An 18,995-nucleotide genomic window follows, 5' to 3' on the forward strand; every position below is an offset into this window, starting at 1 on the left:
TCTGCAATTATCCCTATTTATTAAAGGTACCCATATAGCGCAGTCAATTTACGCAGCGATCCACAGATACATCGCACTCTATCCTCAAGGGGCCCACAATCCAAGGTCCCAAACTCACATTCATATACTAGGGCCAATTTTGGACAGAAGCCAATTAACCTACCAGAATGTCTTTGGAGTGTGGGAGGAAACCGGAGTACCCGGAGGAAACCCACACAGGCACAGGGAGAACATGCAAACTCCAGGCAGGTAGTGTCATGGTTGGGACCCTTTTTACTGCTAGGCGAGAGTGCTACCCACTACACTGTGCCACCCATAAATATAATATATATTGCGAGCCAGTCACAGTCCCCTGTTATACGAATTGGATGTAGGGGAAAACCGCATCCAATTCGCATACAAGTGTGAACCTAGCCTAAGGGTGCAATAAGGATTGCAAAGCTGTATAAGCCCTGGTTTACACTATGAACCGCACAGGAATCACACTGAATTGCATGTGAATTGTACAGGAATGCGGCTCAAATTGCATTGCATCACACTAAAGTAATGCACGCACTGCTTTTGTAAACACACTGCAACCAGATCACATAGAAGTTTTGTACCACGCAATCCGGTGCAGGCAAACGCTCTGCGTCTGTAAAATTGTGTTTAGGGTGTCGGCAACATTGCACTGGCGGCCGCTGCAGATCTCAAGGGCAGTGCGTTTTGAATAAGGTGCAGGAAACGCACACGGGATCACAGGTTTCCCGCATGGCGTTCTAGTGTGAACCGGGGCTAAAGCCTCGTACACACGATCGGATTTTCGGCAGGGAATTGTGTGATGACAGACTGTTTGCCTAAAATCCGATCGTCAGTACGCTCCTTCAGATAATTGTTGTCCAACTTTCCGCCAGCAAATGTTGGATGGCAGGCAAAAGTCTGGTGCTTTGTCTGCCAACAATCCGATCGTGTGTACGAGGCTTTAATCTGTCTTTTTTTTTCTGATCACTGAAATATCATGGGTGGAGTGAATTCAGATGTGTTTTGCATATTGTTCCACTCACCTTCTCTTCCTCCCGCACCACATATCGGGCCACCTTGAAGGAGCTGAGATACTCGTTCATATTCTGGACCTCTGTGTCCTCCGTCACGTCCTGATTGCGGTCTAACAGCCTATCGATGGCGCTTGTGTCATAATGGATCACACTGCTGTCCTCCTCCTTGTTGTCTGCTAGCAGAGAGAAAACAGTTACCGGTAATTTGTTTTTGATCTGTATATCTTAAAGTATATCTATATGGTATAAAGTATTTTTTAAATTCTGGATAAAGTAAGGAAGGGTTAACCACTTCCGCCCGGCCTATATAAATATGACGGCCAGGAAGTGGTTCAGTTTTCCTGACTGGGTGCCATAGGACGTCTAGCAGGATAACAAGCCAGCGCGCGCCCGCAGCGTGGCGATCTGTGGTGTGGTGAGACGCTCTGCATCTCCTATCGTGGTAAAGAGCCTCTAACAGAGGTTCTTTACTACGTGATCAGCTGTGACCAATCACAGCGTGAACCAGGAAGTGCCGGTAATTTCCTTGGTTCACGCCGACAGGGAGAGACGATCGGCGGGACTGTGACGTTTTAGGGGGCGTGGTCATCACCCGATGACCACGCCCCCTTATGCCGTCACAGTCCCAGCATGCCCAGGGACTGTGACGGCATAAGGGGGCGGGGTCACCGCCTATATAAGTCAGAGCAGAGCGCACAGAGAGCATTCTAGCCCCAGAGAGCGTCGTGTCAACATCAGGAGAAGAGGGCAGAAGGCAGAAGGCAGAAGATTGAAGACCAGGCTCCTCCGCTTTAGCAAAAGAGCGGCAAAAGAGCAGAAGAGAGCGGAGGAGCCCGGCAGAAGATCCGGAGAGCGTGGAGAAGAACCGGAGAGACCACCGAAGTCGGAAGAAGACCCCCGGAGCTGTCTAATAAAATGCTTTAAAAATCTGTGTAGTGTTTTTTTTTTAAATTGACACTTTTTTCCTAGGTGAATGGGTAGGGGTACGCTGTACCCCATACTCATTCACATAGGGTGGGGGGCCGGGATCTGGGGGCTCCCTTATTAAAGGGGGCTCCCGGATTCCGATAAGCCCCCCGCCCGCAGACCCCGACAACCAACGACCAGGGTTGTCGGGAAGAGGCCCTTGTCCTCATCAACATGGGGACAAGGTGCTTTGGGGTGGGGGGGCCGCAGCGCGCCCCCTCCCCCAAGGCACCACCCCCCCATGTTGAGGGCATGCGGCCTGGTACGGTTCAGGAGGGGGGGGGGGGCGCTCGCTCCTCCCCACCCCCATTCCTGTCCGGCCGGGCTGCGTGCTCGGATAAGGGTCTGGTATGGATTGGGGGCGACCCCCCACGCCGTTTTTTCGGCGTAGGGGGTTCCCCTCAAGGTCCATACCAGACCCAAGGGCCTGGTATGCCTCTGGAGGGGGAACCCATGCCGGTTTTTTATTTAAAATTTGGCGCGGAGTTCCCCCCTAAAGATTCATACCAAACACAGTGCCGGCATTGGCGGGGATCCAAGTCGGATCCCCGTTCATTGAAAGTCGGACACATGCCGGCTTCATGTCGCAGGGCAAAGTCGGATCCAAAGTAGGACGGCTGTCGTGTCGCACCAGTGTGAACCCAGCCTCAAGGGGTGAGGTGGCAACCCTACTTGCACATGCGCAGTACGGAGCGTGTTAAACACAAGGAAGTCACAGCTAGTTTCCCACATCCAAGATGGTGGCGCCGGGGACCTGAAGACCAGTGGAGAACCAACCCGGTTGAGGACAGAGCTGGACTCCTAAAACATGGAAGACCTTCTGCTAGTCTGTTTCTTGGTCTCTTTAACCGCTTGCCGACCAGCCGCCATCATGCATGATCCTGCGAACCGTCGTAGCTATACGTCAGCTCGCGGGATCGGGATAGCAGGCGGGGGTGCCGATGCTTGTGGCCGACGGTGAGCGAGCATGAGGGACAGAACACGGAAGTGTGTTTGTAAACACACAAATCCCTGTTCTGTTCTGAGAGGAGTGACAGATTGTGTGTTCCTAATAGCTAGGGACCACGATCCTTCACTTCCTCTAGTCAGTCCCCTCCCCCTTTAGTTAGAATCACCTCCCAGGGAACACATTTAACCCCTTGAGTGCCCCCTAGTGTTAACCCCTTCACTGCCAGTGACATTTTTACAGTAATCAGTGCATTTTTATAGCACTGATCGCTGTATAAATGCCAATGGTCCCAAAAATGTGTCAAAAGTGTCCGATGTGTCCGCCATAATGTCGCAGTCCCGATAAAAATCGCTGATCGCTGCCATTACTAGTGAAGAAAAAAAAAATCAATAATAAAAATGCTATAAATCTATCCCCTATTTTGTAGACGCTATAACTTTTGCGCAAACCAGTCAATATACAGTAAAACCTTGGATTGCGAGCATAATTCGTTCCGGAAGCATGCTTGTAATCCAAAGCACTTGTATATCAAAGCAAATTTCCCCATAAGAAATAATGGAAACTCAAATGATTCGTTCCACAACCATTTATTCATAAGTCCTTCACTTTATAGACCATATAAAAAGATTATAGCAATGTGATAGGTTGTGTAATCCTAAAATGTCCATCCACAAATGGAAGCCTCCACAAGGGGATTAGAAGCAAAATCCAGCAGGAGCTCCAGAGTATAAAAGAGAAGAGAGGCGCCTCTAAGTGTAGAAATATGTTGCTAAATGTTGTACCTTCATTAAATGTAACCATATTGCTACACTTAGAGGCGCCTCTCTTCTCTTTTATACTCAGTTGTGACATGATGACGCTACTTGTATATCAAATCAAGTCAAAATTTGTTTAAAAATTTTGCTTGTCTTGCAAAACGCTCTCAAACCAAGTTACTCTCAAACCAAGGTTTTACTGTACACTTATTGCGAATTTTTATTATAGCAAAAAGTACAAAATATTGTGTTTTTTCAAAATTGTTGCTATTTTTTTTGTTTATAGCGCAGGAAATAAAAACCGCAGAGGCGATCAAATACCCCAAAAAGAAAGCTCTATTTGTGGGAAAAAAGGACGTCAATTTTGTTTGGGTGCAACGTCGCACGACCGCCCAATTGTCAGTTAAAGCGATGCAGTGCCGTATCGCAAAAAATGGGCTGGTCATTCAGCAGCCAAATCTTCCGGGGCTGAAGTGGTTAAACATGGAGGACCGACTGCTAATCTATTTGCATGGTCTCTTTAACCACTTCAATACTGGGCACTTCCACCCCCTTCTGGCCCAGGCAAATTTTCAGCTGTCACACTTTGAATGAAAACTGCGCAGTCATGCAACACTGTACCCAGATGAAACTTTTATTATTTTTTTGAGACAAATAGAGAATGTTGGTTCTATATAATCACTGTGTCATAACACTGGAATTTGGATCTAGAGTATTGTTGTGGGTTTTTAACTTGTATTGCACAATGTAATAAATAAAAAAAAGATATATATATATATATATATATATATATATATATATATATATATATTAGGGTAATTAAATAGAAAGAAAAGAGACAAATAGAGCTTTCTTTTGGTGGTATTTAATTACCACCGGGGGGGGGGGGGTGGTTATTTTTTGTTAAACAAAAAGAAGATCGAAAAGTTTAAAAGGTTAGGTTCTGTTATAAAATTTTGCAAATGAGTAATTTTTCTTCTTCACTGATGTGGCTGCACTTATGGACACTGATGAGGCGGCACTGATAATGATGAGGCGGCACTGATGATGAGGCGGCACTGATAAGCTGCACTAATGGACACTGATGAGGCTGCACTGATAATGATGAGGCTGCACTGATGGGCACTGATAAGGAGGCAGCACTGATGGGCACTGATAATGAGGCGGCACTGATAAGCTGCACTGATGTGCACTAATGGACACTGATGAGGCTGCACTGATAATGATGAGGCTGCACTGTTGGGCGCTGATAATGATGAGGCTGCTGCACTGATAATGAGGTGGCACTGATAATGATAAGGCTTCACTGATAATGATGAGGCTGCTGCACTGATAATGATGAGGCAGCACTGATGGGCACTGATAATGAGGCAGCACTGATGGACACTGATGAGGCTGCACTGATAATGATGAGGCTGCACTGATGGGCACTGATAATGATGAGGCGGCACTGATAATGAGGCAGGACTGATAAGCTGCACTGATGAGGCATCATGGATAAGTTGCACTGATGGGGCTGCACTTATGATCAGTGCCCTGATTATCAGTGTGAATGCTGTACTTACTGTGCCCTGTCAGATCAGCTCTCCTTTCCTCACACACTGTCTCTGTGTGAGGAAAGGAGAGCTGATAACCGGCAAGCCAGTGTGATTGGACAGAGCTGATCACATGGTAAAGGGCCGCTGTGATTGTCCCTTTACAACGATCTGTGATCTGTGGTGTCCAAGGGACATAGCGATCACAGACACTTCCCAATGCACGCCCCAGGGGGACGCACGTTCTTGGGATGATGTCTAAGGACGCCCTCCCAGAACTGGAGAGCGGTGCTGTAGCTGTATATCGGCTATAGCGCAGCTGGCAACTGGTTAAACATGGAGAATCTTCTTCTAATCTATTTTCTACAGACAACATGGCACTATAGGGACCAGTCTGGACTGCTTCTTCAAAGCCGGGACTTTCCTTTAAAAAACTTACCTTCAATTTCATTCTTGAAAAGCTCCTCTGTTCCAAACTTTAGGATGTCATCGAGCTCCTGCTTGGACATGGAGCCGGCCTTGGAGCCTAGGCCTGGCCTCACTACCAAGTGAGTCAGCATCATCTTCCTCTTGGCCACCTGAGTTATCCTTTCTTCCACTGACGCCCGCGTCACAAATCTATAAATCATCACTTTGTTGGCTTGGCCAATGCGATGAGCCCGGCTGAAGGCCTGGAAATAAAGATATAATGAGGGCACAATGAATACAGTGCTAGCACACCCTCACTTTGTAACATAAACACATCCTCCTATAGTCCTTGTTTATCTAGAGAACACCCTTCATAGCAATGTAGTTATGACCGCAATTAGTATATATAAAAAATTCTGTAAAATATATGTAAACCAAAAACATAATTTGTTAGTTTTGGATGGATCAAGGCTTGCCGTCCAGGGCAATATTTAAATTTATCCATACACGTTAAAATCTGCATTTTTTTGTTAGAAAATTATTTAGAACCCCCAAACATTAAACATTTCCTGAAAACAGAGGCCCTGGAGAATAAAATGGTGGCTGTTGTAATTTTTTATGTCGCATGATATTGGCGCAGCCGTTTATCAAATGCAAATTCTCAGGATAAAATTAATTTTATTGAACACAATAGAATACTAAATTTTTTGTAAAAATGTAAAAGATGATGTTGAGTCAAGTAAATAGATACCAAACATGTCAAGATTGAAAATTGGAGACACCTGTGAAATGGCGCCAAACTAAAGTACCTAAAAATTGTCCATAGGTGATGCTTTAAAAGCCTTTACAGGCTGTCAGTTGCCTCCCCTGCCCTCCAAAATGGCTTTGTGCTCTGGTGTGCAGTCATGTTGGAACAGGAAGGGGCCATCCCCAAACTGTTCCCAAAAAGTTGGGAGCATGAAATTGTCCAAAATGTCTTGATATGCTGACGCCTTGAGAGTTCCCATCACTGGAACTAAGGGGCCAAACCCAACCCCTGAAAAACAACCCCACACCATAACCCCTCCCCCCCTCCACCAAATGATTTGGACCAGTCCACAAAGCAAGGTCCATAAAGACATGGATGAGCGAGTTTGGGGTGGAGGAACTTGACTGGCCTCAACCCCATAGGACACCTTTGGGATGAATTAGAGTGGAGACTGCGAGCCGGGCCTTCTCATCCGACATCAGTGCCTGACCTCACAAATGCTCTTCTGGAAGAATGGTCAAACATTCCCATAGACACACTCCTAAAATGTCCTTGTGGACAGCCTTCCCAGAAGAGTTGAAGCTGTTATAGCTGCAAAGGGTGGACTAACTCAATATTGAACCCTACAGACTAAGACTGGGATGCCATTAAAGTTGGCGTGCGTGTAAAGGCAGCTGTCCCAATACTTTTGACAATATAGTGTAGGTAACCCTTTGGTATGAGGTAAGGTATATGTATGTAAATGCCGCATAAGTGTTTTTGTCTTTTATGTACTTTATTCAATTGTGTAATAATAAAGCTTTGATACTTTTATAAACTCGGTTACCTCTTTTTATGCCCAGTACAGTCCTCATTTAAGGGAAAATTTCTTTGGTTTCACTATCAATTTAGGGATGTGGGCATAACTTATGCACTCCAAAGCAGCGGGCAACTGTATAGCTCAGACCAGTTATAATTCCCGTGGTGGTGACCTTCACACTTTTAGATGTTACAGATTTTAACTTTTGTGGCTTAGGCCCCTTTCACACTGCAGCGACTTGAAAGCTGTGCGATTTTGCGGCCACGAATCAGCGAATGCCTGTGTAAACTTGAGGTCTATGGACCTCAAGTCATCAAAGTCAGAGCAAAGTAGTGCAGGGACTACTTTGAAGTCGCACAGATATGAATGGTTATCATTGGAAATCATGGGGTACGACATGTCATGCGAGTTTGCACTCCCAAGTCACAGGACAAGTCGCACAAGTGTGAAAGGGGCCTTAGTTTTAAGCAGAGACAGATAAGACACAAAAAACAGACATTGACACATTCCCAATGTACATTGAGGCCTGAAACATGTGGTTCCCTATATATATGAAAGTTAGGATGGACAAGAAGATGAATGGAGTCATACGGTGGAGATCGATGCGAAGGGAGACTTGATGTTTTGCTACCTGAATGTCGTTGTGGGGGTTCCAATCGGAATCATAGATGATGACCGTGTCTGCTGTAGCTAAATTTATTCCCAGGCCCCCTGCCCGGGTGGAGAGTAGGAAACAGAACTGCTGGGCACCAGGAGCTGCAAAATAAAACAGGAAACATGTAAAAAACAAAAACAAAAAAAACATTAAAACACATACAGTCTAATTAAAACACTTTGGGGTTGATTTACTAAAATTGGAGCACTCAAAATCTGGCACAGCTGCACATGGTAGCCAATCGGCTTCTAACTTCAGCTTTTTCAATAAGACCCCTTTCACACTGAAGCGCTGCTAAAACAGCCGCTAACCCTAGGTTCACACCTATGCATTTTTTAGTGCGTTTTGCAGTTTACAGAAACTCACTACAGTCCATTTACCATGGTTTTTTCCTTTTCACATCTATGCGTTTTGCGTCCGGTGCATTTTTGGAAAGGGTCGGGGACTTTTTCCCCACGATGTGCCTCCATTGTGTTGTCGCCCGCTGTGTGGCATCTCTTATATAGCCATGGGGCGCCCCACAAAAACGCACCGGATGCAAAACGCATAGATGTGAACTTGTACCGAAGGCAACCATGTTAGATGGACTGTCCAGGTGATGTGGTCGGATGGCCACACCCCATGGCTATATAAGAGATGCCACACAGGGGCGACAACACAATGGAGGAAGACAGCCACAGAAAAATGCCTTTTTTCAGCTGGTAACCGGCGGCGAGGAAGACAGCCCCGGGAAGAGACAGTGGCGGGAGAAGTCGGCACCTGGAGACACATCGGCGAAAGAAGACGGCACGGGGAAAGACGGCAGCGGGAGAAGATGGCGGTGGGAGAAGACGGTGGTGGGAGAAGATGGCGGCGGGAGAAGACGGCACGGGGAGAAGACAGCCGCAGGAAAAGACGGCACAGGGAGAAGAAGGCAGCGGGAGAAGACGGCACGGGGAGAAGACGGCAGCGGGAGAAGACGACGGCACCGGGAGAGACAGTGGCGGGAGAAGACGGCACAGGGAGAAGACAGCGGCGGGAAAAGACGGCACAGGGAGAAGATGGCAGCGGGAGAAGACGGCACGGGGAGAAGACGGCACGGGGAGAAGACGGCGCGGGGAGAAGACAGCAGCGGGAGAAGACGACGGCACCAGGAGAGACCGTGGCGGGAGAAGACGGCACAGGGAGAAGACAGCGGCGGGAGAAGACGGCAGCGGGAGAAGACGGCACGGGGAGAAGACGGCACGGGGAGAAGACAGTAGCGGGAGAAGACGGCACGGGGAGAAGACGGCACGGGGAGAAGACAGTAGCGGGAGAAGACGGCACGGGGAGAAGACAGCAGCGGGAGAAGACGACGGCACCGGGAGACAGTGGCGGGAGAAGACGGCACAGGGAGAAGACAGCGGCGGGAAAAGACGGCACAGGGAGAAGACGGCAGCGGGAAAAGACGGCACGGGGAGAAGACAGCAGCGGGAGAAGACGACGGCACCGGGAGAGACAGTGGTGGGAGAAGACAGCTCAGAGCTATTTTATTAATAAAGGATTTGTCAAAAACCGTTTTGTTTTTTACATTTCACTGCACGATGCATCTGATACCCATTCCAATGGGTGGGGGGGATCTGGGGGCCTCCAGATTCCAATAAGCCCCCCTGCCCGCAGAACCCGAAAACCACCGCTCAGAGGCCCTTGTCCCCATCAACATAGGGGCAAGGTGCTTTGGGGAGGGGGGTTGGGGACAAAGAAGACCCCCTCCCCCCCAAAGCACCGATCCCCCCCATGTTGAGGGCATGCAGTCTGGCATGGTTCAGGAGGGTGGGAGCGCTCGCTCGTCCCCTCCCTTTCTTGACCTGCCGGGCTGCATGCTCAGATAAGAGTCTGGTATAGATTTTAGGGGAGACGCCACACCATTTTTTTTCTAAATTTTGGTGGTATTTGTTTTGCAATTTTTTTTTGCCCGCAATTTTTTTACATTAAGCTGTCAGCGGGAAACCCCGCTGACAGCTGATGACTCATCGGTTGTTTAGAATGCGGCAGCCGGCTTCTTGGCCCCCTCCTTAGTAACCAGCTATATAAAGTGTCTTTACAGTGTGTTTAAAGAGGGGGGGGGAACGTAAAATGCATGAAAACTGCATGCAAAACCGAATAAAAAACAAGGGTTTAAAAACGCAAAGTTCACTGCAAAACGTGGCTGAAGAATGCATCAAGCACAGCCGCATAAATGTGAACCTAGACTTAAGCGCCAGTCGTTTTTGGGTGCTAGAGGGGCGCTTTTTTTAAGGTCATGTGACGTGACCTTAAAAAAACAAGCACTTTTAAGGTGCTTTGGAAGCGCTGCCCACAAATTTCAATGGACAAGGGCGTTTTTGAAGCACTATTTATAGCGCTCCAAAAATGCCCCAAAGGTGCTGTTTGCAGGACTTTTTCTACCATCCCACAAGTGTACAGCCCTAGTGTGAAAGCATCCATTTAAATGAATGGGAGGCAATTTTCAGGTGCTATTTTTAACACTAATGTGTCTGAAAACCGCCTCAGTGTGAAAGGAGTCCTGATCTTTGAAATAAAAACCGGATTGGTTCCTGGAACGCAGAGCTGCACCAGATTTTGCACCCTCCAGTGTTAGTGAACCTCCCCCATAAAAGTGAATCTCCCCATAAAGACTAAATAAAGATTTCCTTTCCCTTGCCCTTCAACCAGATTCGATGGACACACCATTAAACCTGTCAATCGCCTCCTGTCTCAAGGATCCTGTTATTCCACCATCGATCCGTTCATATTTGTATCCCTCATAATCCAAAAAGTCTTCTAATAGGTCCAACATCTTTGTCATCTGAAAGAGGAAGGAGAGTCAGCAGAGGCAATTATTGTTAATTAAAGCGGAACTAAACCCTCCTATCCTATTCAGCCAAGGAAGCTGCCATGTTGGCCTCTGTTTGATTTACAACTGCCATGGTGCTGCACCTGTGATCAGTTATGACACCAGACATTTGATGGATTGACAGTTTGGTTAAGAGAACAACTATTGTGACAGCATTCTCAGCATGCCGGGAATGTAACTGTTTTTTTTAGAAACTGTTAAATCGGTGGGTTTAGTTCCGCTTTAAGTAAGGCATGATGTGCTTCAGGTGTTGAACCTATTAAAGCAGATGCACAGTACACCTAGTGGAAGTAGTAAAGGTCACCCTGCACCCACCTGGGAAAAGATGAGGACCCTGTGCCCCTGTTCGTTCAGCTTCCGCAGCATCTTCTGTAAGAGGTGTAACTTCCCAGAGGCTTTGACAAGAGCTCCTCCCTCATAGGCACCACTAGGGAGCTTAGGTGATTCCTGAAAAAATCAAGAGTGAAAGTCAGTGTTTGCCAATGGGCATACCAAAATCTCCCCTTCTGTCTGTATCACCCTGCAGGAGGAGGACAGACTCATAGCTCCCTTCTGTCTGTATTACCCTGCAGGAGGAGGACAGACTCATAGTCCCCTTCTGTCTGTATCACCCTGCAGGAGGAGGACAGACTCATAGCTCCCTTCTGTCTGTATCACCCTGCAGGAGGAGGACAGACTCATAGCCCCCTTCTGTCTGTATCACCCTGCAGGAGGAGGACAGACTCATAGCTCCCTTCTGTCTGTATCACCCTGCAGGAGGAGGACAGACTCATAGCCCCCTTCTGTCTGTATCACCCTGCAGGAGGAGGACAGACTCATAGCCCCCTTCTGTCTGTATCACCCTGCAGGAGGAGGACAGACTCATAGCTCCCTTCTGTCTGTATCACCCTGCAGGAGGAGGACAGACTCATAGCTCCTTCTGTCTGTATCACCCTGCAGGAGGAGGACAGACTCATAGCTCCCTTCTGTCTGTATCACCCTGCAGGAGGAGGACATACTCATAGATCCCTTCTGTCTGTATCACCCTGCAGGAGGAGGACAGACTCATAGCTTCTTTCTTCCCATATCAATGTGCATTGCTTTTCTCTATGCAGAAGCACGGAAGGGAAGTTATACACTGAAACTCACCATGGATGCTGCAGGGAAGAGGTACGGATGGTTGCAGCATTTCTTTAGATCCATCATAATGTTGAGCAGTGACACCTGGTTTCCTCCACCTCGGGAGTTGAGTGCTTCAAAATTACGAGTGAGTATAAACTTGTAATATTTTCTGCAAAATGTGAATAGAAATAAATCATTGATTTCCAATAGAACAGATGCAATTATTGTGATTATTTACCCACTACAATATAACCACAGCTGGTTTTATATAGAAAACATTGATTAACAATCGCATTAGAAAATTGGTTACCGTTTACTATTTCTATGGACAACTGATGGCAAATACAAGCCTCAGAATAACCCAATACATGCTGCAGAAAAACTACAAGACCCAGCAGGCTTTGCTACCTAAAATGCTGCAAAATGCCCCCAAATGTTTACGTTCTTATCTGAGCACAGCTATCCCGTAACCGACCTCACTGTCTGAAAGCAGAATTGTCTGAGTTGCCTGCTCAGTGAGATTTTTTTTTTTTTTCCCCTTCCAATTTTCATGAGCAGTATGCAAGGAAGAATCCAATATTCTGCTACAAGCCGCAAGGCTTTCATTTGTAAACCCTTTCACCCATCCCTCCCCACCTCCACCATTCTCCCTCTTACTTCTGTATGGGGCTCAGCTCCACGCGCACGATCAGTTCCGTCTTGGCTGGCATATTTTTGAACACGTCGGCTTTAAGTCGGCGCAGGAGATGGGGGCCCAGTAGGTCATGAAGCTTCTTGATCTGATCCTCTTTGGAGATGTCGGCAAATTCTTCCAAGAAACCCTCAAGATTGCTAAAAAAGAAAAATAAATACATTCTGGAGTAGTAATATCAAACAAGACACACAGAGATGTTATCTCACCGGCTCAGTATTCAGGTTCTGTGTAAATCGGCACCAGCCATTCTCAACCAGGGTTCCATGGAAGCCTACAGTTCCTCCAGAGGTTGCTTGGGGTTCCTTAAGCTCTTTCTCATTATCCTCCTATCTGATGGAACATGCCTAGTTTTGGGGCCAATGCTACTACACAGAATTAGCAGAATGACACCAATGAGGTTTTTATACCTCCTGCCCCACCTCTGGACTACCTAATTGGCTGCTAGAAATCATTATACAACTGACTTTGACCTCTGGAAGATTTACCCCCCCCCCCCCCTCTTCATGACCCGGACCATTTTTTTCCGATACGGCACTGCATTACTTTAACCACTTAAGGACCGAGCCTCTTTCTGAGATTTATTGTTTACAAGTTAAATATCAGGGGTTTTTTTTGCTAGAAAATTACTTAGAGCCCCCAAACATTATATTTTTTTTCTAACACCCTAGAGAATAAAATGGCGGTCGTTGCAATACTTTCTGTCACACCGTATTTGTGCAGAGGTCTTACAAGCGCACTTTTTTTGGGGATAAAATACACTTTTTTTAATTAAAAAATAAAACAGTAAAGTTAGCCCAATTTTTTTTTCATATTGTGAAACATAATGTTACGCCGAGTAAATTGATACCCAACATGTCACGCTTCAAAATTGAGCCCGCCCGTGGAATGGCGACAAACTTTTACCCTTAAAAATCTCCATAGGCGACATTTAAAAAAATTAGACAGGTTGCAGGTTTTGTGTAACAGAGGAGGTCTAAGTCTAGAATTATTGCTCTCGCTCTACCGATCGCAGCGATACCTCACATGTTTGGTTTGAACACCGTTTATATATGCGGGCGCTACTCATGTATGCGTTCACTTCTGCACGCGAGCTCGGCGGGATGGGGCGTGTTTAAAAAAAAAAACATTTTTTCTCTTATTTATTTTATCTTTTCTTTTTTATTTTTACACTGTTCTTTACAAAAAAAGAATGTGTCACTTTTATTCCTATTGCAAGGAATGCAAACATCCCTTGTAATAAAAAAAAACAAGGCAGGGCCTCTTAAATATGAGACCTGGGGTCAAAAAGACCTCCGATCTCATATTTACACTGCAATAAATAAAAAAAAAAAAAAGTTGTCATTTGAAAAAATGAAGAAAAAAAAAAAGGCCTTTAAGAGCTATGTCAAACGTCACTTCCGCCCTGCAATGATATGGAGATGGGTGGGCTTGGATGGCCATCTTCCCCACACTCCTCTCCATGTCTAGCTGGGAGAAGGATCCGATCACCTCCGCCACTACCGACGGCTCTGGTAAGCGGCCAAGGGCACCAGAGCGCGGCGGGAAGGGCACCTCCCGCCGCCGATAAAATTGATCTTGCTGCGAATCCGCTGCAGAGACCACTTTTATCTGAAAGCGGACCGCCCCCTGAAGAAGAGGATACCGGGGTTATGGTAGTTAGCTGCTGCCATAAAAACGATAATCCTCTTCAAAGTACCGACGTAAAACTGCGGCGGGCGGTCCGTAAGTGGTTAACTGACAATTGCATGGTCGTGCGACACTGTACTTTTGGTGGTATTTACTCACCTCTGCGGCTTTCATTTTTTTGCGCTAAACAAAAAAATACCGCAATTTTGAAAAAAAAAAAAAAGAAAAATTTTTACTTTAAGATATATTCAATTAAAAAAAAATGAACAAAAAAAATTCTAAATTTCTTCAATTTAGGCCAATATGTATTCCTGCCACATATTTTTGGTTAAAAATCCCAATAAGTGTATATTGATTGGTTATATTGTCTACAAGCTATGGGATATTTTCATTTATTTTAGGTTTTTTTTTTGTTTTTTTTTCAATAAGTGTATATTGATTGGTTTGCTCAAAAGTTATAGCGTCTACAAACTACGGATAAATACTGGAATTTTTTTTTTCTACTAGTAATGGTGGTGATCAGCGACTTATAGGGGGACTGCAATATTGCAGCAGACATACTGACATTAACTGACACTTTTTTTCACTGCAGGTCCTCAGGTACAGCACCATCTCCAGCAAGGAGAACAGTGAGCAGCACAGTAGTGACATCACCAAATCTCCTGAAACTGGCATCCAGAGGAAGAAGTGCGGACATACAGCTAGAACAGGTAGCGTGCCACCGTTCTCAGGAGTGGTGCAAAACAAAAAAAGACATCTTAAAGGGTATTCCTTAGTTACAATTAACATTTCTAGATGCTCCCTATAACAGCAAATCTAATTTATTTATTTTTTTAGTTCAGGTCTTCTTTAACCACTCGCTTACCAGGAACTTTTACCCCCTTCTTGCCCAGGCCAATTTTCAGCTTTCAGCGCTGTCACACTATGAATGACAAGTGCTCAGTCATGCAGCACTGTATGCATATGAAATTTTCATCATTTTTTTTCACACAAATAGAGCTTTCTTTTGGTGGTATTTAATCACCACTGGGTTTTTTTTTTTAATTTTTTGCTAATCAAAAACTAATAAAGACCGAAAATATTGAAAAAAAACCCAAAAAACGTTTTCATAGTTTGTTATTAAACTTTGCAAACAGGCAATTTTTCTCCTTCACCGATCTGCATTGATGGGCACCGATAATCAGGGCACTATCAGTACAGCCTGTCAGTGTACATGTCTCCCTTTTGCAGAAGCCGGCTCTCTTTTCCTCTTCACGCTGACAGCGCGAGGAGGGGAGGAGAAGAGTGCCGATGACCGGCTTCTATTTACATCCATGATCAGCTGTGATTGGACACAACTGATTACATGGTAGACGCTGATTGGCTCTTTACCACAATCTGCCGTGGCAGGCGCGATCACGCCTACGATTGGGGCACGATCACGTTCTGGGACGCTGTCATATGACAGCGTCCCAGAAGTAGCCCCGGCCATGCTGTAGCCGTCATTTGGCTATAGTGCGGTCGGCAAGTGGTGCGGCTGTGCATGGCAGCCAATCAGCTTCTAACTTCAGCTTGTTCAATTAGGTTTTGACAAAACCGCAAAACAAAAACTAGAAACTGATTGGTTTCTATGCAGAGCTGCACCAGGATTTGCACTCTTCAGTTTTAGTAAATCAACCCCCATGGTGTCAGACACATACTTGAACCTCTCCGGTGTCAGGAAGTTGAGCAGATGAAACAGTTCCTCCAGGTTGTTCTGGAGAGGGGTCCCCGTGAGGAGCAGCTTGTAGTCAATCTTGTAGCCATTGAGGACCCGGAAAAACTGCAACACAGAACAAATAACTGAGCTGTCTATATAAACTACAGACATGTGAGAAGACAGGAAAACGGAGTACGAGGTTTTGTACAAAAGAAAAGAGGATCGTGAGCCACAAAACGGACAGGGCCTAAAGAAAAACTCTTAAGCCGGCCATAGATGGATCGGATCTCAGCCAGTTCAGGAGGGCCTGGCCGAGATTCAATCCATCTATGGGCACGCTGATGTATCCAAGTCTATCGATCAACTTGGGTACAACCAGCATGTCAGATTTTTAGCATGTGATTATTGCCAGCGGCTATAGCTGCTAGCAGTAATCACTGCATTTCCCCAGCAGGGGTGGCTTCCTGCGCCCCCTGCTGGCAGAACACGATAACTCTGTGGGAGGGATTCCCCCATCAATACTAACTCTACGATTTTCCTTCCTGCAAAATCACATACCGTATATACTCGAGTATGGGCCGACCCGAATATAAGCCGAGGCACATAATTTTTCCACAAAAAAACTGGGAAAACTTATTGACTCGAGTATAAGCCTAGGGTGGGAAAATGTAGCAGCTACTGGGTAAACAATGCCCATCTGCAGCCTCACTGTGCAGCCTCACTGTGCAGCCTCAGTGTGCCCATTTGCAGCCTCACTGTGCCCATCTGCAACCGTATTTTTGATTACTAAAACAGCGGATGTCTCCCGCTGTGTTATGCAGTCTGTTTGGCGGCCGTCCATTGTAACAAAGCCCCGCCTCCTCCTCGTCCGTGATAGGCAGAACACTGATACAGTTTCCCAGCATTGTATCAGTGTTCCTCTATTACTGACGAGGCGGAGGCGGGGCTTTATTACAACGGACAGTGCCGAACAGACTGCATAACACAGCGGGAGACACCTGCTGTTTTAGCAATCAAAGGTACGGCTGCAGATGGGCACAGTGAGGCTGCACCCTCACTCAAGACCCTGACTCGAGTATAAGCCGAGGGGGGGGTTTTCAGCCTCAAATATGGGCTGAAAAACTCGGCTTATACTCGAGTATATACGGTAATCTATGGCCTGCTTTACTGTAATGTACAACAACCAGTTATATTTGTGTAATAAAGGTCACCGCTAAGACCCACCCAGTGCCGATGAAGTGTATTAAATGATGTGGCTTCAGCCAGCACTGCTCCGGCCACACCCCCCAATGTGTTTCATCTCTCCCACCGGTGGGCTGGGCGAAACGCGTCAAGGAGCAGCTCTGGCTGAGGCCACATAATGTCTGAGCCACGTCCTATATTACACAGCTTGACACTTCTGGATGAGGGAACTTTGATGCCTGCTCCCATTCCGGTAGGGAGACATTTCAGCCTCAGCTTGGAGCGGCGCTTCAAGCGTCTTCATGAACCAGGTACTTCATTATTCCATATAAGCACCAGATTATGAAAAGAAAAACCTGTCTGGAGCTATTGCCAATAAGAACATGCCTACTGAGCCCTTATGAGTCTAGGTCTGCTTTACAAACAGCGCAGGGTGCACGGAGGTTGCCCTTACTGTTGATGGCTTCCGGACACACCTTTGACTGGTTGTTCTTCAGGCGGTGAGCTTCATCCACCACCAGACAGGCCCAAGTAATGGATCCCAGAGCAGCCTGATCAATCGTCACCAGCTCATAGGAAGTAAGCAGCACGTGGAACTTGACCTGGGCTTGAGCCTAAATAACGAGAGTCAAAACAACATAAAGTCGTGCAAAGGGAAAGCTCAAAGGATCAAAACCCAAGACACTCTTTGGACTATAGATCGACATCCACCAACATCCCACCTTCATCTTGAAGGCTTTCTTCCCTCCCTTTATGACGTTGTCCTGGTAGGAGAACTCGTTTTCTCGGGTGACAGATCGGCTGTCCTTGTCCCCTGTATAGGTAACAACGTAGAAGTCGGGCGCCCACATCTGGAACTCTCGCTCCCAGTTGATGATGGTGGACAATGGCGCACTTACAAGGAAAGGACCTCTTGTATGACCCTGGCGAAGACAGAAAAAAAAAAAGCACAAAGTGAAGCCCTCATTTCCAACACACAATTTGCACGCCAAAGCAGCTTAAAGAGGAGGTCCAGCCCCCCCACGAAAAATTAAAAGTCAGCCGCTAAAAATACTGCAGCTGCTGACTTTTAACCTTAAGACCCTTACCTGTCCAGGGAGCCCGCGATGTTGGCACCCCAGCAGAACGGCTGTTGGGTGCAGCCGCCGCCATTCCTGGTAAGCGAACCCGGCGGCAGTGAAGCCTTTCGGCTTGACAGCCAGTTCCCTACTGCGAAGTGCGCTGTACTTTTTTAATTGGTCTGGAGGCAGAGGAAGGAGGAGGGGGGCCGAACTTCCGAGAGACAGCGCCGCAGCCCCGTTTCCCGGAAGAGGGTAATGGTACCTGTCAAAAACAGGTACCCATGCCCCCTTCCCCCCTGAAAGGTGCAAAATGTGGCACCGGGGGAGGAGACGGATAAGCAGAAGTTCCACTTTTGAGTGGAACTTAGCTTTAAGCAAGAGCTACAGGTAAGAATAATGACTAGACAGCAAAACCCCCAATGTGTGACAAACGTTCGGTCATTTGCATATCAACAGTCCTCCCAGGTTCAGACAAATTTTCTGACGTTAGCACAGATGCAGATTCTCCTAGACAGCAAAGCAGCTAAAGTTCATCTAAACCCAAGAACAAAAATGTTATATATCGCAGATTACCAGTCGCTACATGTGATCACTGCATTACTTTACATTTTTTCAGTCAATATTTCCTTCATCCACTTGAAGACCAGGCCTTTTCTGGCACTTCTTGTTTACAAGTTTAAATCAGTATCTTTTGCTGGAAAATTACTTGGAACCCCCAAACATTATATATTTTTTAGCAGAGACTCTAGGGAATAAAATGACGATCGTTGCAATTTTTTATGTCACATGGTATGTTCAAATGCAATTTCTTGGAAAAAAATACAGTTTAATGAATTTAAAAAAAAAAAACACAATATTTACCCCAATTTTTTTGTAAAATAGAAAAGATGATGTTACGCCGAGTAAATAAGATACCTAACTTGTCACACTTTAAAATTGCACAGGCTCAT

At 46.3% G+C, this 18,995-nt stretch overlaps 1 protein-coding gene across 4 annotated transcripts in view; it reads right to left on the bottom strand.

Annotated features, from left to right (window-relative positions):
* Positions 1-18,995, bottom strand: part of CHD3 (chromodomain helicase DNA binding protein 3) — a 153,227-nt gene that overhangs the window by 58,040 nt on the left and 76,192 nt on the right. For 3 of the 4 annotated variants that reach the window (XM_073622962.1, XM_073622961.1, XM_073622965.1), the window contains 10 exons: positions 17,707-17,907; positions 17,461-17,598; positions 15,804-15,925; positions 12,462-12,635; positions 11,832-11,973; positions 11,019-11,150; positions 10,538-10,655; positions 7,826-7,950; positions 5,679-5,910; positions 1,044-1,210 (listed from right to left, as the gene is read on the bottom strand). In XM_073622962.1, the coding sequence (XP_073479063.1) occupies positions 1,044-1,210; positions 5,679-5,910; positions 7,826-7,950; positions 10,538-10,655; positions 11,019-11,150; positions 11,832-11,973; positions 12,462-12,635; positions 15,804-15,925; positions 17,461-17,598; positions 17,707-17,907 (1,551 nt within the window). The remainder of the gene's footprint in view (positions 1-1,043; positions 1,211-5,678; positions 5,911-7,825; positions 7,951-10,537; positions 10,656-11,018; positions 11,151-11,831; positions 11,974-12,461; positions 12,636-15,803; positions 15,926-17,460; positions 17,599-17,706; positions 17,908-18,995) is intronic. The other variant, XM_073622963.1, reaches the window with a different exon arrangement.

The sequence above is a fragment of the Aquarana catesbeiana genome, linkage group LG03, assembly GCF_042186555.1.
Source record: "Aquarana catesbeiana isolate 2022-GZ linkage group LG03, ASM4218655v1, whole genome shotgun sequence".
Classification (NCBI taxonomy): Eukaryota; Metazoa; Chordata; class Amphibia; order Anura; family Ranidae; genus Aquarana; species Aquarana catesbeiana.